The following is a 24,458-nucleotide window of genomic DNA, read 5'->3' as shown; positions in this document are numbered from 1 at the left end:
GAAGAAAGCTCTTTGGGCCATCATATCCTCAATGGTCATCAAACACCCATCTACTCTGATCCCATTCGCCAGCATTTGGGCTGTAGTCTTGTATGCTATGGCATTCTAAGTGCTTAGCTCACCACTTCCTAAATGTCTTTCGGATTCCTACTCCCTCCAATCTTTTCAGTTAGAGAGTTCCAGGCACCCACCACTTTCTACCTGAGTTTCTTTTGCCCTCTCAAAACTCCTGTAAAACTCCAGATGCTTGCCTAAAAACTCTATAAGAGATAATGGGAACTGCAGATGCTGGAGAATCCAAGATAATAAAGCGTGAAGCTGGGTGAACACAGCAGGCCAAGCAGCATCTCAGGAGCACAAAAGCTGACGTTTCGGGCCTAGACACTTCATCAGAGAGGGGGATGGGGAGAGGGTTCTGGAATAAAGAGGGAGAGAGGGGGAGGCGGACCGAAGATGGAGAGAAAAGAAGATAGGTGGAGAGGAGAGTATAGGTGGGGAGGGGATAGGTCAGTCCAGGGAAGACGGACAGGTCAAGGAGGTGGGATGAGGTTAGTAGGTAGGAAATGGAGGTGCGGCTTGAGGTGGGAGGAAGGGATGGGTGAGAGGAAGAACAGGTTAGGGAGGCAGAGACAGGCTGGGCTGGTTTTGGGATGCAGTGGGGGGGAGGGGATGAGCTGGGCTGGTTGTGTGATGCAGTGGGGGGAGGGAACGAACTGGGCTGGTTTTGGGATGCAGTGTTGGAAGGGGAGATTTTGAAGCTTGTGAAGTCCACATTGATACCATTGGGCTGCAGAGTTCCCAAGCGGAATATGAGTTGCTGTTCCTGCAACCTTCGGGTGGCATCATTGTGGCACTGCAGGAGGCCCATGATGGACATGTCGTCTAAGGAATGGGAGGGGGAGTTAAAATGGTTCCCGACTGGGAGGTGTAGTTGTGTATTGCGAACCGAGTGGAGGTGTTCTGCAAAGCGGTCCCCAAGCCTCAACTTGGTTTCCCCAATGTAGAGTTCTGCAAAGCGGTCCCCTCTACATTGGAAAAACCAAGCTGAGGCTTGCAGAACACCTCCACTCAGTTCACAATAAACAACTGCACCTCCCAGTCGCGAACCATTTTAACTCCCCCTCCCATTCTTTAGATGACATGTCCATCATGGGCCTCCTGTAGTGCCACAATGATGCCACCTGAAGGTTGCAGGAACAGCTACTCATATTCCGCTTGGGAACCCTGCAGCCCAATGGTATCAGTGTGGACTTCACAAGCTTCAAAATCTCCCCTTCCCCCACCGCATCCCAAAACCAGCCCAGTTCGTCCCCTCCCCCCACTGCATCACACAACCAGCCCAGCTCATCCCCTCCCCCCACTGCATCCCAAAACCAGCCCAGCCTGTCTCTGCCTCCCTAACCTGTTCTTCCTCTCACCCATCCTTTCCTCCCACCTCAAGCCGCACCTCCATTTCCTACCTACTAACCTCATCCCACCTCCTTGACCTGTCCGTCTTCCCTGGACTGACCTATCCCCTCCCTACCTCCCCACCTATACTCTCCTCTCCACCTATCTTCTTTTCTCTCCATCTTTGGTCCGCCTCCCCCTCTCTCCCTCTTTATTCCAGAACCCTCTCCCCATCCCCCTCTCTGATGAAGTGTCTAGGCCCGAAACGTCAGCTTTTGTGCTCCTGAGATGCTGCTTGGCCTGCTGTGTTCATCCGGCTTCACACTTTATTATCTTGCCTAAAAACTGTGATCAATGGTTATTGACCTCTCTACCAAGAAGAAATGTACTCAGAACAAATACGATCTGAAGTCTCTACCTGCTTTAAGATGAGCACCATCCTCCCAATGCCAAAGAAAAAATCATTCAGCATGCCTCAATGACTACTTCCCAGTGGTTCTGACCTCTATAATTATGAAGTGCTTTGAGAGGTCAGTCATGGCTCACATCAACACCAGCCTACCAAATTGCCTTGATCATTTGCAACTCACCTACTGGTGTAACAGGTCAATGGTAGGTGCCATTTCTCTGGCCCTACACTCATCACTGGAACATCTAGACAACAAGGATTTTTACATTAGGCTCCCACCTTTGGCTACAGTTCTGCCTTCAATGCTTTAATTCCAAACAAACTCATCACCAAACTCTAGGACTTAGCTCTCTGCTCCTCTCTATGTAATTGGATTCTTTACTTTCTGACCAACAAGCCACAGCAGTAAGAATAGGCGACAACACGTCCTCCACTATTATCCTGCCCCATAAGGCTGTGCACTCAGCAGTCTACTGTGCTCCTTATATAGTCACAACTTTGTGGCCAGATTCCTCCCCAATTCCATTTGCTGATGACTCCACCATTGCAGATTGGATCTCAAACAGAAGCAAGACGGAATACAAGAAAGAGATTGAATGCTTGGTGGCATGGTGTAAAGACAATAATCTCTCCATCAACATCAGCAAAATGAAAGAGCAGTTCATAGACTTCAGGAAGTGGAGTGGAAGGCACACCCTGGTCTGCATCAATGGTGCTGAGGTGGAGATAGTCGAGAGTCTCAAGTTCTTGTGAGTGATAATCACCATCAATCTGTCCTGGTCCACTCACATCAATGGTCAAGAAAGCACCACAAAGTCTCTACTTCCTCAGGAGGCTAAGGAAATTCAGCATGTCCACAAGGACTTTTAGCAAATTTTATGGATGCACCATAGAAAGCATTCTATCTGGATGTATTACAGTGTGGTATGGCAACTGCTCTTCCCAGGATTGCAAGAAATTACAGGAAGTCATGAACACAGCCCAGTCCATCTCGCAAACCAGCCTTCCATCTATTGACTCCATCTATACGTCCCACTGTGTTAGGAAACCACCAACATAGTCAAAGACAACTCCCATCCGGGTTAAATTCGCTTCTACTCTCTTCAGTTGGGCAAAAGATGTAAAGTTTTGAATTCAAGTATGAACAGATTCAAGAACAGCATCTTCCTGCTGTATTCAGACTTTTGAATAGGCCTCTGAAATGTTAATGCTGATCTCTGTTTGCACCTTCTCTGCAGCTGCAACACTTCATTCATCTCTGGTCTGCTGCCCTGATGCACTTTGTATAGTACAATATACCTGCATAGTACATAAAACATTTTTCATTGTACTTTGGTACATGAGACAATAATAAATCAAACTCATAAATCAAACAACCACTTACCCAGCTTCATTCCCTAAAATGAGGTCCAGCACTGTGCCCTCTCTTTAGGGCTTTCTACATGCTGGCTAAAAATTTATCCTGGCCACATTTACAAGTTCTGTTTCTCTCAGCTTTTCACACGGTCTATTCCATTGAGATCATCTACTGTTATTACCTAATCATTTTTACACATTTAGATTTGCCTATCTATCTATTTTCTACCTCTCTCTGACTGTTGGTGGTCTATTTTACACCCTCAGCCAAGTGATTACCCCTTTTTCTTTTTAAGTTATATTCATTTGGTCTCATTTGAGGAATTCTATGAGATATCACCTCTTCTTATTGCAGTAATTGGCTCCTTAATCAATGTTGTAACACCACCTCCTCTTTAAATTCCCCCTGTCCCATCATGCCCAAAGGTTCTATATTCAGAAACACTGAGCTGGTGGTCCTGTCCCTCCCTCAACAACGTGTTTATGATTTCAAAACCCCATGGGTTATTCAACACCCACAAACCATCTTCTTTACTCATAAGACTCCTTATATTAAAATAAATGTGATCCAGCCTTGCCATGCTCCATTGTGCCTTGATAATATTTGCATGACCTTTTAGATTGACATTGTTCTCCTTCTATACTTGTTTGTGCCCCACACCTTCTGTACCTCCACTCTGTACCCTGGCCCTCATCCAAATCAGTTTAACTCCCCCATCATCTGCACTATCAACAGCCCTTCCCCTGAAGGATGCTGGTCCCATACCAGAGCAGGTGCTACCTATCAGATTTGTACAGACCCCAGAAATGGACTGAGTGATCCAGAAAACTAAGCCCTCCTTCATGCATTCAAGTCTTCAGTCACATATTCATCTATTCTATCCTGCTCTTCCGTACTTGATAGCAGGCAGCACTGGGAGTAATCCAGGGATAACAACTTTTGACGCCATGCCTTTTACTTGGCTAGCTATCTCCCAGATATTGCCAGAAGCTCATCCCTCTTTCTAATGATGTTGCTGTTAGTCTCAAAGTGAATTTCATGAGAATTTGCCCTTCCCTTTTAGAGAGGCCTGCAGCTATTCCGTGATATCCTTAAACTTGGCTCCAGGGAGACAATACACCATCCTGGAATCACATATGCAGCTGCAAAAATGCATCATTACTCCTCACCTTTGAGTCTCCTTGTGCTATTGTCCTTCCTCTGTTTCTGCTCCTGCACTCTGGCTGCACCATCCCAGAAGAACTGCCACTCTCATCTTCAGATGTGATGATCCCACAACAAGGATGTTACAATTCCCCTTGTTTTTTGGATAATATTTTCCTTTAGCACTGAAATACTGCTGGTTCTATTTCCAGTGACTCACCTTTTACAACACCACTCTCTGCATTTGCAAAGTGTCTGCCAATTTTTTCACCATCAATAAAATACTCCCATCATCAAATACATATTTTCTTAATTTCTCCCTTTTCCAGAGTGAGCATTTCTCCATGCTTTTCACACCCTCACTTTCCAGTTCTCCTTCTCGTGCAAACACAGTGAATGTAACAGTTATTCATTCCTTTTAGTTCATATCATTGGTCAGCATCCTAAGCAATTCTTCCATGTGAGGCAATAATTTAGTAAAGCTGACCCAAAGCTCAAAGTTTTGCATCCTCTGCACTGATGAGATAGAAGGCAAATTAGGAGACTGCATTGTTGAATACTCGCTGTTCTGCCTGCAATTGTGATCCTGATATTACTGCAATTAATCACTTCAACTGCCACTCATATTCTCACTTTCACTTCCCCATCGTTGGTCAATTAAAATTTGCTCAGGGGGAGCTTGATAAGTGCATGAAGGAAAACAGCATAGAAGGATTTGTGGAAGAAAGCTGGAGTGGACATAAACACACAGCATACACCAATTTCTGTAATACATTGCTCTGATAAAGCTAGATGCAAATTGCAGGGATAATACCTCACTTAGATACACTAAATGAGGATGAAGGCTCATTTTCTCATATAAATCAGCGTTATTTCATATACACAGGACTCCAATGACATTTCTCTGATGACTCGGTACAGTGCCTACCCTAACTGAGCTAACAGTGAAGGTTGATCAGGGAAAGAAATGGCCCCTGTACGGCAACTATAAGGCTCTCCCTTCTAAGGCCAGAAGAAGCAACAGTGCCCTTCAATGTCTTGCAAGGAAAGTTTGGTTCCTACAGTTCTATGTTAGAAAATGGCGTAGTCCGCCACACCCCTTCCCCATGATTTCCCAGCCATGGGACTCTATCAACACCTTACCTTCCTTCTTATGTTGCCTGAGATCTGCTGGGACATCTCTGGATCTTCTGATCTTCAAATGTTGGCAGCTGCCCTGTTCCACTTTTCCACACACATTTTGTGGAAGGCACCTAGCCAGCTGGATTTTGATGAGGTCTGGTTATTAACTTGACCAATCTTCCAGCTGCCCCTCCTGGACACAGGCCAGTTTGTAGCCCAATCCCTTAGTTAGCTGGCTTCTTGGGCTGGGTTTTCATCTGAGTTTCATGATCTCACGATTTGGATCAAATGTGGCCCACACTCTCTGGCAGCAAGGCCAGTAGCACAACCTTCAGCAAGGTGGCCTCCTAAGAAGGCCAGCCCCATCAAGAGAGGTGGATGTGCTGAGGGAGGTTACAGAAGGCGAGAGCAGCTCAAAATGAAGGTGTTGGCATTACGTTGAGGACACAGAAAGCCAGTGAGGATATTGTGTTAGAGGGTAACCTTTCAACCTCGCAGTTCTGTTGTTGGGCATGGGGTTTCTTGTTCCGATGTCCCTCTAGCCTGTCACACACTGTGGGAGCCTGCCCCAATGACAAGAAAATATTAGTGCCAGCTTAAAGTGGTGTCTAAGCGAAGTTTTAATTGAACTAATTAGCTGTTGGCCTTTGTGGAGCAGGAAACTAAACTAGTTCCCTAAGAAAAACCACGGAGGTGGGAATATTTCAGGAAGATGTTCTGATCAGGGTCCCTGTTTTCTAATTCCTCCCTGGTTCCAAATTTCCATTCCCTCACCCCATAGATGAATAAAATTCTGTCCTATGCTTAAAGAGCTTCCAATCTGACTGCTGCAATTCCCAATCAAACAACCATAAGAAGGTATTTAACCGTTGCAGTGAAAGCAAAGAGAACCTGCAATGTATGTTTGACTATTTTTGGATTTGTTAAATAAATTAATTTTATCTAATATTTAAACTTGGTTTACTGAAGTATGATATTTTGATAAATCATTTCACATACATTATAGCCTAGCAGGGTGACAATTTAAATAAAATTGAGACAATATTCTGCACCACACTGAATACAGAAATTATTCAATGGAAGAACAAGACTGAAGATTGGAGAGCTACAGGCACAACAGACTCAGTCATATAATGAGTGCAATACCTTATGTTGTCAGCACTCTAAACATGCATTCTAAACACTAGCAGAATTCAAGTAAATAGTATCAATGCCAGAGTTGGCCTTAGAATTTATTATCATTAGCAGGAATCCATTTTCCTTTCCAAGCTACAAAAGCATTGTAGTGGGCTTGATGGAGAAGGAAGTAGATCACAACTCCTTTATATAATATACATGTCATAATAAGCTAAATTGATGGTTAGGGTGAGATGGTAATGGGAGAGGGTTTGATTGGGGAACATGCCAATTGCTCTGGATAGATGTTGAAGGCTGGCAGCGTCGGTAAGTTGGAGACAGATGCTGGTAGAAACCTTGATCATCCTGATAGCTTTCTTGCCAGAAATCAGCACTGAACACCACCATGTATGTATAAGGAAATATCCCACAAGAATACAAATGAGCTTCTGCTCTCAAACCTGTGTAGCACAAGAGAACTCTCTAGTCTTGCTACAATTAGAGAGGAATCTCAATCTTCTCCATCACTGGTAAAATCCAAGCCACTATCTTTCTGAACTGGTTTTTACAATATACTCAACAGAATTTGTCAGAGAGTCAGTGCTTTTCAGTAAAGGGCAAGGAACCATCAGTACAGTGCTTGCAGTTAGACAGCTCCTATGGGCTATGAATGGCTATTAACAGAATATGGACCTGTTCACTTGGGCAAGGCCTTTAGTACAATCAACTCGGCAGGGGTTTGGAAGAGAATGGAGAAATTTAGCAGTTCTGAGAAATGCATCAGAATGGTTCCACAGTTCCAAGACATCATGTTCATGTTCATGAACGCCCTGGATGATGGCACATGTTTTGAGCCATTTTCAATCAGTAATGGAGCATTAATCAGCATTTTATCCCTGCCATGCTGACAGAGCCTTCCACGATGGTGGTCCTTATAGAGATCAGATATCACATAGACAGGTTGCAGCTCAATCTGCAACATCTCCAGGATAAGATCAATGTCTCCAAAGACATAGTTTACCATTTCCAGTTTGCCTATGGCTATGCATTAGCCACCAGTTCAGAGTTAGATACATCATGCAGCAGGGACCTGTTCTCCAATGTATTGGGCACCTTTGGCCTTATGATCAGTGTAAAGAAAACTGAAGTAATTACCAGTTTGCTACAGGAAAGCCCTTTCTCAAACCCAAAGGTTCAGACCAGAGCCGGAACCTATCTGCAGTGGATAAGTTCATTATCTCTGCAGCATGCTGTCTGTTTTGAGCAGTCTATTTTAAGAAAGAGACCCATTTAAGAAATGTCAAGGCAAATGTAATTTTCAGCTGACTTCAAACATCAGTATGGAAAAGAAGAGGATTAAGTCAGCCTATCAAATTGGAAATTAAAAAAAGCAATAGTCCTGACCAATCCACTTTGCACATGAATATTGGACTGTGCACCAGCATCAAGTCAAGAAGCTCAATCACTTTCACTTGAGCTGACTTTACTTATGAAGATTGAATGCAGGAAAAAGTACCAGACACTAAAGTATGAGTTTGAGCAGGCATACTAGCCATCCATATTGCATCCAGACATCCAACACAGGAGGATAAAAAAGGTAAGAAAAAGAAAACAATATCTGAGGTTGAACATAGTGGTCATACTGGATCTCTTATTTTGATGTATACAAGATGATTCAGACTAGTATGAAACATTCACAGGCTACACTGTTTCTTTTTCTGGGAAATAACAAATGGTATGAGCCCCCTCAAAGCAAGTGCTTATCAGAGACTGACAGAATATGCAAGAAAGTGGATTGTCAAGTGGGCAGTTTTGACTGGCTTGGACTTGATGGCCTGAAGGGCCTTTTTCCTATGGTGTACAACTTTGTGACTTTATGGGAACTTAACCAAAACTCATTTGTCTACAGTATTGTGTCCTATCTGTAACAGGACACAGATTGGCCTCAGCAGTCACTTATGGGCCTATTAGTAACCTAAACACCCTAGATAATGAACATGGCCATCTTCATCTCAAAGGACAAGCAAGGCTGAATTTTAAACAATTCAAATCTAGCCCTGTTATGATTCCTTCTTCTTCCAAATTAAAATGATTGGAAGTGAGTAAGGTACAATGCCTCACAATAGCCTGATTTGGGTGATATACTGAACACAGATCCTGCAGATTAAACATAGAACATAGAACAATACAGCACAGAACAGGTCCTTCAGCCCTCGATGTTGCGCCAACCTGTGAACTAATCTAAGCCCCTCCCCCTACACTATCCCATCATTATCCATGTGCTTATCCAAGGACTGTTTAAATGCCCCTAATGTGGCTGAGTTAACTGCATTGGCAGGCAGGGCGTTCCACACCCTTACCACTCATTGAGTAAAGAACCTGCCTCTAACATCTGCCTTAAATCTATCACCCCTCAATTTGTAGCTATGCCCCCTTGTACAAGCTGAGGTTGTATTCATTAAAGGCGAATATTCCCATGGCACCATTGACAAGAGAACTAGAATACTCCCAGTACCCTCACAAACAGTATACTTAATCAGCACCAGTGCATGTTTTTACCAAATGGCTGGTTTATCACACTGCATAGCTCCATTAACATTGGCTATGAGTGTGCCTCTGTGTATTACAAAGACCTGAACATGGCTGTTTGTTTTTTATTTCCAGTTGCTGCATGGCTCAGGCAGCTTCCAGCTATCGTTTATCAGCAACCACCAAAAAACACATATAACAAAGCCTCTTGAGCTGACACTGAACTGCTTGTATATATTGTTCATTTACATAGTAATCGTGATGGTGCAAGAATAGATTTATTTAGTACTTGTCAAAAGTTTTATAACGTGATAATAAGGCAACATATACATTCAGAGATTTTTTTCTTTTAAGCATGACGTCAGTGGTTTAAGTTTTTAATTATTGTTAGTTAGCTTTCCAGAGAAGCAGAGTATTACAACGTATTTTGGGAAGTTTTGTTCATGTAGCTCTCAACAGCAACATATAATAGACTCAATTCTGATTTGGGGATGGGAGTGAGGCTGCCGAGACTGGGAAGAAAAAGTGGAGGCAATGTAAGAACAGGGGTGGGTGCACAAGAAGTCATTTGGCCATTGTAGATTTTTTTTATCCCTTCCGGAAAAAGCATTTTATAATTGTAACTTCTGGAAAAGAAACTGTAAGAGAAGCATAAAGTAGCTAGATTTAGTATCAGTTCTTCTTTTAAATCCAACTTATGGAGTATGTCATTTTTACACTATAACTCAACGGTCAAATTGTTTGTTGTACTAAGTGCTTACAGCTGCTGTTTATTGCCAGAATAAGAAAGGAGTATGGTCCTCATTTCACATAATTCCTCTTATTAGTGTTCATTTTTTTCACTTTTGCTGCCGGTTCCCTGCCCTCCTGTTAGGAAGGAGCTGACTCATGCTGGGGTATCGTTCCACTGGCGCTTGTTCATTGCCCCATTGAACATTTTTCATCCATGAAGCTGAATAATGAGAGTTGTCAAGCATCCAATTTTTGGCAGCAACAGAGCCAAGCCTAATCCTGTGCTTCACTGATATCTACCCAACTGTTTTTCAGTTGGGAAAAGTCTGATGGAGGGAGCTAATTAAACAACGGATCCAGTAAAAAAAAATATGGAGAATATAAGTTTCCACAAAAATGAACAGCAACCAACTTGCGCACGGACACACAAACACACACAATACTACTTATATATTTGCCTTTAATGTAAACATGTAGCAGTGCTTCATAAGTGTGATGAACTTGACACCACAAAGGATTACAAATGCACAGAAACACAGCATTATCACAATACTGAAAAAGCCATTCAGCCCATCTTACCTGCATCAGCTCTCTGACCATTTTGGCTCAGAGTCAATTTCCTGTTATTTTCCCTTTACCTGCACACAGTCTTTATTGAGGTAATCACCCCATGCCCTATTAAATGCCTCAACTGTACCTTCTTCCACCAAATTTCCACTCAGTGCATTCCCTACCCTAGCTTCTCATTGTGTAAATTCCTTTTTGCACATCTTGCAATTGCTTCTTTTGCAAAACACACTAAATCTGTACCCTCTGGCTCTCAATCTGCCTATGAGCAGGAACAGTCTGTACATAACTACTCTGTCCAGACCTCTCATAATTTTGATAACTTCCTTCATATCTCCTCTAAGTCTTCTCCTTTCTAAGGAAAACAGTCCCAACCTTTCCAATCTATCTTCATAGTTGAAGATTCTCAAATCCGAACCCATTTCCTTAAACTGCTTCTGGAGTCTCTCCAAAATGTTCATATTCTTCCTAAACTGTGGCATCCAGAACTGTACACAATACTCCTGCTAAGGTCTAATCACTGTCCTATCTAAGTTCAAACTAACATCCCTGTTCTAGTTAGAGACAAAGAAAAATTGCTAATGCTGGAATCCAAGGACAACAAATAGGAGCTGGAAGAACACAGGAGGCCAAGCTGTATCTGGAGGAAAAAAGCAGTTAACGTTTTGCGTATTACCCTTCTTCAGGGCTGGATCTGGGGGTAGGGTAAGCTGCAGATAAAGGGTGGGGGAATGGAATGGAGGTGAAATGGTGGTGATAGGTGAAACCTGGTGGTAGATACTACCTGGTTGGTTATGGGAGTGTTGAATCTGGTTGGTGGCTGGAATGGAGGGTCAGAAGATGGGGGGGGCTGGAAGAGGAGGTGGGGGATAGTTGGGGAAGTTATTTGAAATTGGAGAACTCAATGTTGAGTCCTCCGGGCTACAGGGTGCCCAGGCGGAAGATAAAGTGTTTCCTTCAAATTTGTGTTCTGAGTCACTGCGACACTGGAAGAAGCCAAGGGTGGACATGTCAGAGGAGGAATGGGTTGGGGAGTTGAAATGGCCATGGCCAGAAGGTTAGGTTGGCCGTTATGGGCCAGAGTTGCTTGATGAAACAGTCACTTGGTCTACGTTTTGTCTCACCGACATAGAAAAGACCACGTTGGGAGCACTGGATGCAGTAGACTAGTTTGGAGGAGATGCAGGTGAAGCTCGTTCTCACTTGGAAGGGCTGTTTAGGGCCTTGAATGGAGGTGTGGGAGGCGGTATGTGGGCAGGTGTTGCTTCTTTTCCCATAAAAGCATCTCCGGCCAACCTAACCTCCCAGTCACTGCCCATTTCAACTCTGCAACCCACTTTGCCACTGTCATGTCCACCCTCAGTTTTCTCCAGTGTTGCAGAGGCTCGGAACGCAAATTTGAAGAACAGCACCTTACTTTCCACCTGGGCACCCCACAACTCAGAGGACTTAACAATGAGTTCTTCAATTTCAAATAACCTTGCCACGCATACCCTGCCTCCCCTTCCATTCCATCTTCTGACCCTCCCTTCCAGCCACCAACTAGACTCAGCCCTCCCATCGACCAACCAGGTTGTATGTACCACCGGTGTCCACCTATCACCACCATTCTGCCTCTACCCTTTCCCCCCGCACCCCCTCCTCACTTTATCTGCAGCTCCCCCTACGTCTACATCCAGTCCTGAGGAAGGGTAATACCCAAAATGTTGACTGCTTCGTTCCTCCAGATGCTGCCTGGTCTGCTGTGTTCTTCCAGCCTCCTGTTTATCATCCCTGCTCTTGTACTCTATGCTCCTATGAGTGAAGCCCAGAATACTGTATGCATCATTAACAGTCCTCTGTACCTGTTCTGCCACTTCTAATAACTTATCAATGTATACTGCCAAGTTTCTCTGGCCTGTACACCCTGTAAAATAGTACCTTTTATTTTACACAGTTCCTCATATTCTTTGTGCCAATATGCATCTTCTCATACTTCTCTGCACTAAACATCATCTGCCAGCTCTCAGCCTACTTCACCAACTTGTCTTTTTGAAATGTTACACTGTTCTCTTCACAAATTACAATACTTCCAAGTTTTGCATCATCCATAAACTTTTAAATTGTCCCTTGCATACCAGAATCTAGACCATTTATATTTGTCAGGAAAAGTAAACATTCCAATACTGACCCCCAGGGAACTGCATTACAAGCCTTTCTCCAGCCTGAAAAATACCCACATACTCTGTTTCCTGTCACTCAGCCAATTTGATATTCACACTGCTACTGTCCATTTGTTCCATGACCTATCATTTGCCTCATACAATTGCTTTAATCTTCTCCAGCTCCATAACACCCTAACATTTTTGATTTCTCCAGTTCTAACCACTCGAGTATCCCCAACTCGAAACATTCCACGACTGTTAGAAATATATTCAATTGTCTAGGCACCAAAATCTGGAACACCCTCCCTAGACCTCACCAGCTCACATTCTTCCGTAGTGTATTCCACCTGCCATATTTTTGCTCACTCACTCAACCCAATTATATCCGTTCAGTCTCTTCACCTCCACATGATAACTTATTTTCTTACCTACGTGAAATTATTCACCAATTTCATTATACGTTCAATCCTTGCATTCAAATCATTGATATAGATTGTAAGTAGGCGTTTTCCCAATACATATCACTGTGAAGTGCAACTAGTATGGCTTTCCAAACCAAAGAAAGACACATTTATCCCTACTGCCTATGTCCTGTTAGCTAACCAATATTTTAACTATGCGAATAAATTACCCATTCGTCAATCATATCTCATTTTGTGTAGTAACCTGTAATGCAGCACTCATATGTTCCCCGTTATCCACTTTGCTTCCTACTTCATCAAAAGCTCCAGTCAATCACCCCGCCTCTGCCTGATTACATTAAGATCATCTAAATATTCTTCTATAGTCTTCTTAATAATGAATTTTATCAATTTTCCTATGACAAATTTTGGGCTAACAAGTCTATTATCTCCTGCTTTCTGCTTCCCATTTTTTCTGAGTAATGATTTTAGCTATTTTCCAATCCATCAGGACAATTTTAGAATCTAAGCAATTTTGAAAGATTATAAATGATGCCTGTGTTACCTTTGCAAACATTTCTTTTCGCATTCCAGATAGAAATACAATCACTGCGACATAATGCTGCCCTGTTTTATCTTATATTAAAATCATTCTTTGCTAGCTCTTAAAATCCGACCAATCTCCTGACGTACCAATGAACTGTGGAGAAGTATACAACTTTTCTTTCATTTCAACATCATCCTGAACTTTCTTAATTAGTCATGGAACATGCATCCTTCTAAAAAGAACCTTTCTTTCACTGGGGTAAATTGTGGCTGAGAGGTGCTAACAGCCTCCTTATGCAATTGGCACTTCATCTTCACTGCTTTTTAACTTTTAACTTAATTTTCCAGTCAATTTTAGTCACACCATCATAGATTTTTTTAAGAATCAAACTTTTCCCTTTCAAATTGAATGTACAGTTCTACCATGTTACATGGCTGTTGCCTCGATTCTTTTTGAATTATTGAATTATCCAGTCTCACTGTTCAGTATTAGATCCACAATAAGTTATGCCCTGGTTTGCACTAGAACACACTGATCTAGGGGAGTGTCTAAGCTATACTCTGTTTACTTATTTTCTAGGATACCTTTGCTTAATTGGTTCACCAATCTCCATGCTGACATGTTACAGGGCAGGAGGAGGACATTTGGTCCATCGTCTCTGCACTGTCTCTCTGAAAACATGGTAAAACAATACAGGACAGGCCCTTCAGCCACTATGTTTGTGCTGACAATGATGCCAGTCTAAACTAAACCCATCTGCCTACACATGGTCTGAATCCCTCTATTCCTGCCTGTTTAAATGTCTGTCTAAATGCTTCATTAACTCTGAGAACTTAGCTGCTTCCAGCACCTCCCCTGGCAGTGTGTTCCAGGCGCCATCCTAAAATTCCACAATCATCTCCTTTAAACTTCAGTGACATGGAATCTCCCAGGAGGACAATCATTCTCGTTAGTGAGTGAATCCCAATGATCACAGTGCAACACAATCCTTGTGAGAAAGTGTTAGCGCATGGCTTAAATGAGACAGTAGTAAAGTGAATGCAAAACTGTCTAAGTGATAGGAAACAGAGAATTTATAGCTTGTGGTCAGGCCAGAGGAAAGATTGCAATGCAGTTTCTCAGAGTTTGGAATGAAAATCCCTGCTTTTCCTAATGTATGTAAATTACCTGGATCTTGTTGTACAGACAAAGTTTCAAAGTTTGTGGATTTGAAAAAAAAATTGATGAATTCTAAACTGTGAGAAAGGGACTGTAAAACATCAAAAATATATTGACCAGTTGGCCAAGTAGGTGGATTGGTGACAAATGAAGTTTCTTTTCTATTTTCCCATGGCAAGTGGGTGTTGGTAACTGGCCAGCATTTATTGCCAGACCCTAGTTTCTCTTGAGAAGGTAGCTGCCTTCTTGAACTGCTGAAGTCCATATGCTTTAAATAGATGCACAATGCCCTTAGGGAGGGAGTTTCAGAATTTTGACCCAGTGCCCCATGTATCTGCTGCTCCTGTCCTTCTAGATGGAAGTAGCAGTGGGTTTGGAAGGAGCTGCCTAAGAATCTTGAGTGAATTTCTACAGTGCATCTTGTATCTAGTATACACTGCTGCTACTGGCTGTCAATGATGGCGGGAGTGGAAGCTTGTGGATGTGGTGCCAATCAAGCAGCTGCTTTGTCCTGGATGTTTTCAAGCTTCTTAAGTGTTGTTGGAGCCACACTCTTCCAGGCAAGTCACGTCCTTGACTTGTGCCTTGGAAATAGTGGATAGTCTTTGGGAATCAGGAGCTGGCTTATTGAAGTATTCCAAGCCTCAGACCTGCTCTGATAGTCATTGGATAGTCCACTCAGATTCTGGTCAATGGTAACCCCTAGGATTTTGATTGTGGGGGATTCAAGGATGGTATAGTCACTGAATTTCAATGGATGATGATTAGATTCTCTCTTGTTGGAAATGGCCACTTCCTGGCATTTGTGTGAAGTGAACCTCACTTGCCACTTTTCAGCCCAAGCCTGGAAATTGTCCAGATCTTGTTGGATTTGAACATGGATGGTTTCAGTATCTGAGGAGTCACAAGTAATGCTGAATATTGTATAACGTAAGTGACGTCCCCACTTCTGACTTTATGATGTAAGGATGGTCATTGATAAAGGAGCTGATGATATTATGGAATGTATTCCTTTTCTAACTTTGTACAGTGAAGTCTACTGTTGTTAGTTCAAAATTTTGGAGTCTTGTGGTTTACTTTCTTCGTAATCAACTGGTCCCTTGCCACATTGTAACATAAATTTGGCTGTCTGCTCTGCAATCTTACCAGAAAGTTGGTTCCACACATTATTATTTGGAAACAGGGTTATCTCCCAGTACCATACTAATGACATGCATAATTAACAAAAGCTATTCCACTACCTTTCCTGTGCTTCCTATATTTTTGAAATGTCAAATATTCCTGGATATTTAGGTCCCTTGCAATCATGTCTCTGTAACATCTATCAAGTCATACATATTTTACTTTGATCTATGCTAACAACTTATCTATTTGTTTTGAATGTTGTCTGCGTTTGGGTACAAAACCTTTAACTTCACCTTTTGATAATTTTTGAAATCTCTGGCCATATTGTTGAGACCTTTATTATAATTCCTTTATTTTTCTCACTTCTTGGTTTGGAACCATGAGCTGCAATTGAGAACTGAATTTTAAGCAGCAGCTTGTTTTACCAAAAAAAAACAGAACTAAAGAGCAAAGATTAACTCCTGTCAACTGGCCTGAAAAACAGGTCAATTACTGTTTTAAGACCATTGTAGATGAACTGGCACCAAGATGCTATTAAGCTGAGGGACCATCATGCTGGTTGTACATTGATTAGTTAATGGTGCTGGCCAGCCAACTACAAAGAATGTTAAAAAGGAAACAGAAATCAAAGGATAACTAAGATAATAAAATGTGAGGCTGGATGAACACAGCAGGCCCAGCAGCATCTCAGGAGCACAAAAGCTGACGCTTCAGGCCTAGACCCTTCTTGTTTGGGTTTTGGAACAGGAGACAGTATTGCTTTGGAAGTTGCAGGACTGTTGTTTGATTTTGCTCTCTGGTTATTCTCCAATTGTAAACTTGTTGAAAGTTGACTTCAGAACATGGGTAGTCACCTGGAACCCAAACTGTGCCTCAGCAAGCAGGTTATTGTTGTGTAAGTGCTGTTTCAAAACACTGTCAATTACTCCTATCATCACTTTTGTTGATGAATGAGATTGGACTGATGTGGTCATGATTGGCTGGATTGAATTTGACCTACTTTTTGTGGACATGTCCTACCTGGATAACTTTCCACATTGCCCAGTAGATGCTGATGTTGTAGATGAACTGAAGCTGCTCGGCTGGGGGTGTAGCTAATTTTGGAGCACAACTCTTCAGTAATATTACTGGAATGTTTTTGGGGCCCAAAGTCTTTGCAGTAGCCACTGCCTTCAGCTAGTTCTTGATATCATATAGAATGAATTGAATTGGCTGAAGATGGATTTCTGTGCTGCTGGGAAACTTGGGAGGAAGCAGTAATGCATTATCCATTTGACACTTGTGACTGAAAATGATTAAAAATGTTCAGCCATCTCTTTTTTTCTGATGTGTTGGGCTCCACCATCATTGAGGATTGGAATATCTGATATTTACTTCTGCACACTACCATTCACAGCTGGATGTTACAGTGCTGCAGAAGTTAGACTTGACCCTTTGATTGAGAGATTGCTTAGGTTTGTCTACGAATGCTATTCATTGTTATTGGTGGTTTGCCATTGCTTCCCATTCTTTGGGGCAGGTCAAGAAACAGGTCCCAAGTCAACACCCAGAATGACAATTAAACACACATTGAACCATTCAATAATTACCTAATCAACTGAGCTAACAGGTTGACTCAAATATAGACTGGTATCATCACAAATCTTTTTCTGTTCCCCTTTCAATGTCTCTTTATCCATTTACAACTGGAACAACAAGAACTGTACAAAGTACACCACTTGCTCTTAAGTTTAATAAATGAGCACAGAGCACACAAGAAGCTAATGTTAAACAGAACACAAATAAATGAAAGTTAACCATCCAATAATCCTTCATATTCTATTTATTTCCATTTTCAATATTCAAGGTTGTGGATTTAAAAAGACAGTATGTTTTGGAAACTATTATAAAACTTTTTAAAGAGCGATCAGACCTAATTTCAAACTGTGTTGCTAAAATGCAAGCTCTATCTCAAACAGAATAATAAATGCTTCCAAAGGAATTACATAATATTGAATCTGGGTCCAGCTGCTAAAAAATTCTTTATGACTATTATGGGTAAAGGCAAGGAACACACAACCTCTGACATACAGTGTGTATCTGGCAGAACGAGAAACAAGCTAGCAGTTTAGTTTTTTTAGAAGAAACACAATATTCCAAGGTATGTAGTACCTTTTCCATAGTCCAATGTGTGGCTGAGACCACTTAAATTATTTCCATGCTACTGCACACTACATAACTATAACCTCTAGATATTTTCCAACCACCAGTCCAAATATTCTATTAAGTTAGTAGCTGTGATTTATTAAGAGAACAGACTAATTACATCCATTTCTCGAGGGACTAATCATTCTATGTAACAATGCTGCTTACGTAGATTGGCAGACCGTTTATCCTGACTGCACAGCTGTCCAGTAACAAAGCAAAGGAAACATTTCTTAGACATTCTATCAACTTCATGTTGAAGGTATCAGACATGGAACACTCCTTAAATTCCAGCAAATCTTATTACACAAGTATCCCGAAACCTGCAGGTTTCGGCCTTGGGATATTTTAATACATGTGCCAAATAAATACTACCACAGAAAGTAATCGAAAGTCAAAATGCTGTATGATCATTGAAGGATTTGGATATAGCATTTGGAATCAAGTGATGTGGGGGAAAAGCAGGAACAGGCTACTGAAGTGGATGATCAGCCATGATCATAATGAATGGCAGAGAAGGTTCAAAGGATTGAATGGCCTATTGCTGTTGCTAGTTTCCAAGTGTGTCTCTATGTTTGTAGAAGTGAGGTGTGTGTGTGTGTGTGTGTGTGTGTGTGTGTGTGTGTGTGTGTGTGTGTGTGTGTGTGTGTGTGTGTGTATAGAAATGCTTGAGGTTGAATGGGTGAATGACAAAATAAGGGAGTGTGAGGACGTCTGCGTGAAGGAATGTGACAGTGTATGCAGGAGAAACTGAGGCAATCTGAGAGTGTGAGTGGGAGAGAAGGAGAGAGCGAGTGTGAAATGGAATGAGAGACAGGAGGTGTATATGGGAGGCTGTGAGGGAGTGGGTCTTGGAGTGAGGTTGTGCCTGCGTGTGTGAGTGAGTGTGAGAGTGTGAGTGTGAGAGTATGAGTGTGTGCATGTTTGATTGAATGAGAACACTGAGACTGACAGTGAGTCATACGTGCACCATCCCTCCACACCTCTCCCTCCCCAAAATCTTGTCCATAAAGGAAATTGCAGAAACCAAAGGCAATTGGCTTCTGAATCCCACTCTCAAATGAATTCCACCAATGGAAACCGGGACTGTGCTTCACTAGAGATGAATTCAGTGTTAGTTAAACTGAACTTAACTCAGCTCATCACCACCCACTTCTCTAGTGATCAGGCGTGCTTCTCTAATGCTTAGTGTGCCTCTTTCTCCCTAGATTTACTTCAAGACTGAGTCAGCAAGGAAAGTTTTTTTTTAGTTAGTTTTGCTGCTCGGCACATTTTTATAAGTTACTCATTTATTTCAGTTATCAATAAATTGCTTTAGAATTGTTTTGAACATTATGTTTATTATTGCACCAAGTCTTAACTTTGTGAAATTCATTCACCGATCCTCCTCTTTACCAAGTGACAGTGTGTGACAGAGTGTGTGCCCGAGTGTGTGTGTGTGTGTGTGTGTGTGTGTGTGTGTGTTTGTGTGTTTGATTGGATGTGAACACTGAGACTGACAGTGAGTCACGCATGCGCCAAAATTGGCCTTCCCATGCAAAAAAAAATTGGACAACCCAGATATACAGGATTTTAATGATCCCTTAATCTGAACTATCAAAATCCTTTCTCCCCTAGCACTCCACCTACTGACCTTCACTATTGCACAAATGCTGCCCTCTCACACTTCACATAAAATCCCGATGAAGAGTCATCTAGAATCAAAATGTTAGCTCGCTCTCTCTCCATGGACGCTACCTGACCCATTGTGATCTCCAGCACTTTTTGTTTTCAGTACAGATTCTGGCATCTGCAGTAATCTGCTCCTAGATATGGAAATAGTTACTGGTAATGCAAAAGACTGAGGCACAGCTTAGAAGCTACTAAAAATGACAATTTTGGACAAATATCAGGAAATTGTTCGTCACACAAAGGATAGCCAAGACATAACATGGAGTCTCCACAGAATGGGTAAGACACAAACCCAGCTGAAAAACTATTTGTTTCATTGAGACAATTGTCAATTGCCGAGTAGTCTTTTTCATTCACAGCCATCTTGCAATTACAGTTCTTTCTCAATCAATTTGTTATGCGATTGTGAGGAAATGTGAGCACCCACCTGTCCACTCGCAGTTGGCAAACGATACTCAGTATGTCGACGACCCCTTCATTTTTCAGCTGATGGCATCCAATAGTGATGGCAATAAAACAGCCTGTTCTCCCTATGCCAGCACTGACAGAAAAAACAAATGATTGTACAGAATAAAATTCCACTTGTTTTAGACATTATTTTAAATGTTATGCTTTAAATGGCTTTATGTGGCACAATCTTCTGAACAGTTTAGCTCAAATAAGACAATGACTGCCATTGAGAAGTGGGATTATTTTACAATTTATTATTGTCACAGTCAGCTGTCTCAAATTTGGTACCATTCTCCCCTCCGAGTCGAAGGCCCCATTTGGGAACTAGATACAAAATCAAAGCTGACATCTCAGTTTTTTGGATGAGAACTTAACTGACCAATGATACAGAGCTTTGATTTAGAGAGGCTCATGGCACTATCCTGACAAAGAACAGGAAAGGTATCCATCATCCATAATGTCCTGGAACATGTATATTCTTCAAATACCTTTGCAAAAAAAAATCATCTACTAATTTTCACATTACACTCTGAGGGAACTTGCTCTGCATGAATTGACTTCTGTTTCTACATTTTAACAATGTCTGCACTTCATTGGCTGCAAATTGCTTTGGCATGTCCTGTGATTATGAAATGTGCTCTATTGATGCAATTTCTTCCCTTCTTTTTGAATATTTGGAGTGAATGGATCAAAGGAATAACTTTGAGAACTGAACATTGGGCTGACATTAAACAGGTATCATGAGTTTAGTGATTTTGAGGGGATTATTTTGAAGGGAGTTTAATTAAATGATCAAATGGTCAACTCCTCCATAGCCCTGTCTGTGCTGGTCACAAAGTATGTGAAAGTTCAGGAGCTTGGACAGCACAGTGGCTCAGAGGTTAACACTGCTGCCTTGCAGTGCCAGGAACCCAGGTTTAATTCCAGTTTTGGTGTCTGTCTGTGTGGATATTGTACGTTCTTCCTGTGTCTGTGTGGTTTTTTGCCAAGTGCTTCAGTTTCCTCCCAAACTCCAAAGATATGCAGGTTAGGTGGATTAGCCATGGAAAATACAGGGTTCTGGGATACGGTACAGGGTGGGTCTGGATGGAATGCTTTTCAGAGCGTCAACGCAGATCTATGGGCCGAATGGCCTTTTTCTCTACTGTAGTGATTCTGTGACTCTATCAAATCATGTTACAGGATATGAAGTGGTTAAGTAAGGAATGATTCATTGATTACAATAAAAATAAAACAGATTGTTAGGGGAAGGGGAATTCTAAAAATATGCCTACTTCAGATAATACCATGGCAATAGCTCACAGGCAAAATCACAATTGCGCACTTTTGATCATGATTCACCAGAGTACAGGCAATTAATTTAGTTAAAATTTCAGATGAAGAATATTTCACCATTTTAACAGTTGAATAGCTTGCCGGATTTTTAATATTGCGACGGTTAAGTTTTAATTCTTTTTCCGTGTTTGTGCCGGTTGTGGTTCAGTTTGTAGCGCTCTCGTCTCTGGTTCTGGTTTCAAAACCCCACCCAGGTTTTAAACACAAAGATCAAGGCTGCTCCTTCATTGCAGAACTGAGCATGTGCTGCATTGTCAGAATGGAGTGTTTCAGATGGAGTATTAAATGGAGTTCCTATTTGGGTGGATGTGTAAGATAAAATCTAATGGTACCATTTCAAAGACCAGCAGGGGAGTTACATTTGAGTCCTGGCTAATATTCTCAATCAACCTCAAAAAAACAGATGATCACATCCCTATTACCTTGCCATTTGTGGGAAAGAGCTGTGAGGAAATTAATTCCTTCAATTCAATTGGTGTAAAACACTTTAAGACTTGTGGTGGTTAAGAAAAGCTTCACATAATCACAATTTTTAAAATACATTCAAACCATGACAGTCTCATCCATTGGCAAGAATGCTTACAGCACAAAGCTTATTCAATTGTCTTTCCTAGAAATGTGAATGAAAGATCCTTTCTAGTCTAAATGAAGAGTAATGTTCCAAATATATTACCTGCAGTGTACAACAACTGGTCCTCGGCCAGGTGATTTCTGTCTGGTCTCCTCCACTTTCAGCATGAGCTGCAACAGTGGCTGGGCGCTATCTGGGGTCTTGTGGTCAGGCCAGGATTTGTACCAGTAGTGTTTTATATTTTGAGACTTGCCTTCATGCTGGTTGGAGAAAAAACAATGATACAATAACTCCTCATAATGTCATTCTACCTCATTCTTTTCCAAAAACTCAAAAGTTGTGGCTATCATTATTTTTTCCTCAGTCTTCCCTTTCTGGTAAATCCTACAGGTGTTAAAACTTGAGCTTGGAAACCAAATCTTTCTTGGTTGCCTCACCTTCATTTCTACTTTTCAACCTTGGTATGTTGCACCGTATCATTTTTTACTTGTCACCAATGATCTTTACTCAATAAAAAAAAGTATCATTTTCTGTGTGGCTGTATTTCCGCTCTGAACTTCAATTCTTGAAATTGTGCCTTTAGGAATTAGCCATCATATAAATGACATATTAATTTTAATGGCAGAAATGTTAAGTACATTGTGCAAATAAAATATGCAACATAACTAACACATTCAATGAATGGGGAATCAATGTACAGAGATTTGGAAATTAAATCATTAAATCATACTAAAATCACTCCTTTAATATTGTGATAGTTGAGCAAAATAATTTTCAAAACTGTAATATTGGGACAAAGAACGAGTGATTTTTAGAGGTTATGCTTTGTTTTTGGAATGCATTGCTTGGGTGGCATGGAGTCCATTGTTCAATTTAATCAATTGTTCACCCATTCAAATGGAGAAAAGCAATAAGACAAGTTCTGAAATTTAAAGGAATAATCTGTGAGAAAGGATTATAGAAGGCCAACGTGTACAAAATTTAAAGTGGGATCCCATCAACACTCAAAGCAATGCAAGGTATGGACACTGCACACAGACACATAAATTGAAATCAGTGAACATTCAACTTAAAAGAGTCTTTCACTGAAATGGCAATAATGATTAGGACAATCTGTCAGGCAGGCAATTACATGTGTTCCTTGCCATTAAAAGAGTTCATTTTTAAGAATTTCATGCGCTACGTTGGTGGTCAGACTGTTTTGCATTTACAAAGACATAGACACAGTTGGTTGCCTGCTTCATTCTTGTGGTGCGCTTTACTGGTTTAAACAAACATGAACTCACTGAATCTTTAATGAGTGTTTGATTATTACACCATTATCATTGACATGACATGGTGAACAACAATAGATCTTGCTGAAAAGGCCTATTGTGCTTGCATAGTCAGTGAGCAAGTTAAGTCAAAAATATGGGGCTAAATCTTCCCAGGAATTGGATACATGCCATTTTTGTCAAATTTCATGGACAGTGTCTCTCTGAGAGGCCTAGTGAATTTTCATATGTAATTGTCTCATCAACTATGTAACAAACTCTTATGGCACTCCACTTATCTCATAGTGATCCAATTCTCTTACTCGCTGCAGGAAGAAATACTCACCATTGCTGGGACATCTTGCGGTTCCTGGTCCTGACAATATATTTTAAAGCCTAAATAAAAACTGAAAGAACTGTGGATGCTGTAAATCAAGAACAAAAACAAAGTTGCTGGAGTAGCTCAGCAGGTCTGACAGCATCTATGAAGGAGAAAGCAGGGTTAAGGTTTCGGGTCCGGTGACCCTTCCTTAGAACTATTACATATTTTAAAGGCTGTTGCCCACACAGTCAAGCCTTGGAAATGGCTGATAATGAGAAATTGAGTGCAGTTGTGACATTGATGTGGCGTGGTGCCATAGAGCAACATGTCCAAACTCTTTACTAATCACTGCTGGAAAGCACGACAAACTGCTTTGTGTCTATGCTAAAACGCAAGGCATAACAAGGAGTTACGAGCTTGTTAGTTCTGGCTGATGGGACAAGGTGCAAAAAGACAAGACAAAGCAAAGCAGAGATGCTGCAAATCATCAAAGTAGGTTCAAAGTGAGTGAGTGTTGAAGCAGCAAATGAGGATCCCTGATATGAATTTTGGTCCGAACCACAAGATTGCTGCGGGTCCCAGTATGCAAAGTGTCCTTGCAGCACCATTGCAAGGAGAGGAACCAAGGCACTCCAATGTGCAGCACTGAAGTGCAGAATTGTATTGAATGTGGATTGGACATGTGCTATGATGATACAATGAGGCTGGTATGTCTTGAATGCCAAGATGAATGCTATGTGCATTCGCTGCTCATGGAATGTGCCCTGAGAAGTTGGTGCCTAGTGTTCAAGATAGGGGATCAGAGGAGCTAGTGGGGAGTTGAACTTGCCAGAAAACCGTGTTGGAAATTCTCAACATTGGTGGGTGAGGGAATCGTAAAATGCATATCAATGAAACAACATTGAGTAATAATGAGGGCATTAACAAAACTAT

General features: G+C 41.5%; 1 protein-coding gene across 6 annotated transcripts in view; it reads right to left on the bottom strand.

The window, feature by feature from the left end:
* The window catches only part of LOC125460908 (receptor-type tyrosine-protein phosphatase R-like), a 200,263-nt gene that overhangs the window by 13,768 nt on the left and 162,037 nt on the right, over window positions 1-24,458 (bottom strand). For 5 of the 6 annotated variants that reach the window (XM_059652486.1, XM_048549121.2, XM_048549117.2 and 2 more), the window contains 3 exons: window positions 22,053-22,210; window positions 20,022-20,135; window positions 1,708-3,097 (listed from right to left, as the gene is read on the bottom strand). In XM_059652486.1, the coding sequence (XP_059508469.1) occupies window positions 2,902-3,097; window positions 20,022-20,135; window positions 22,053-22,210 (468 nt within the window). In that variant the 3' untranslated portion in view covers window positions 1,708-2,901. Of the gene's footprint in view, window positions 1-1,707; window positions 3,098-20,021; window positions 20,136-22,052; window positions 22,211-24,458 lie in introns of those variants that run through there. The other variant, XM_048549118.2, reaches the window with a different exon arrangement.

Source organism: Stegostoma tigrinum, chromosome 18, assembly GCF_030684315.1.
Source record: "Stegostoma tigrinum isolate sSteTig4 chromosome 18, sSteTig4.hap1, whole genome shotgun sequence".
Classification (NCBI taxonomy): domain Eukaryota; kingdom Metazoa; phylum Chordata; class Chondrichthyes; order Orectolobiformes; family Stegostomatidae; genus Stegostoma; species Stegostoma tigrinum.
Note: the sequence above shows the minus strand (reverse complement) of the source record. Positions and strands in the feature narration are given on the sequence as shown.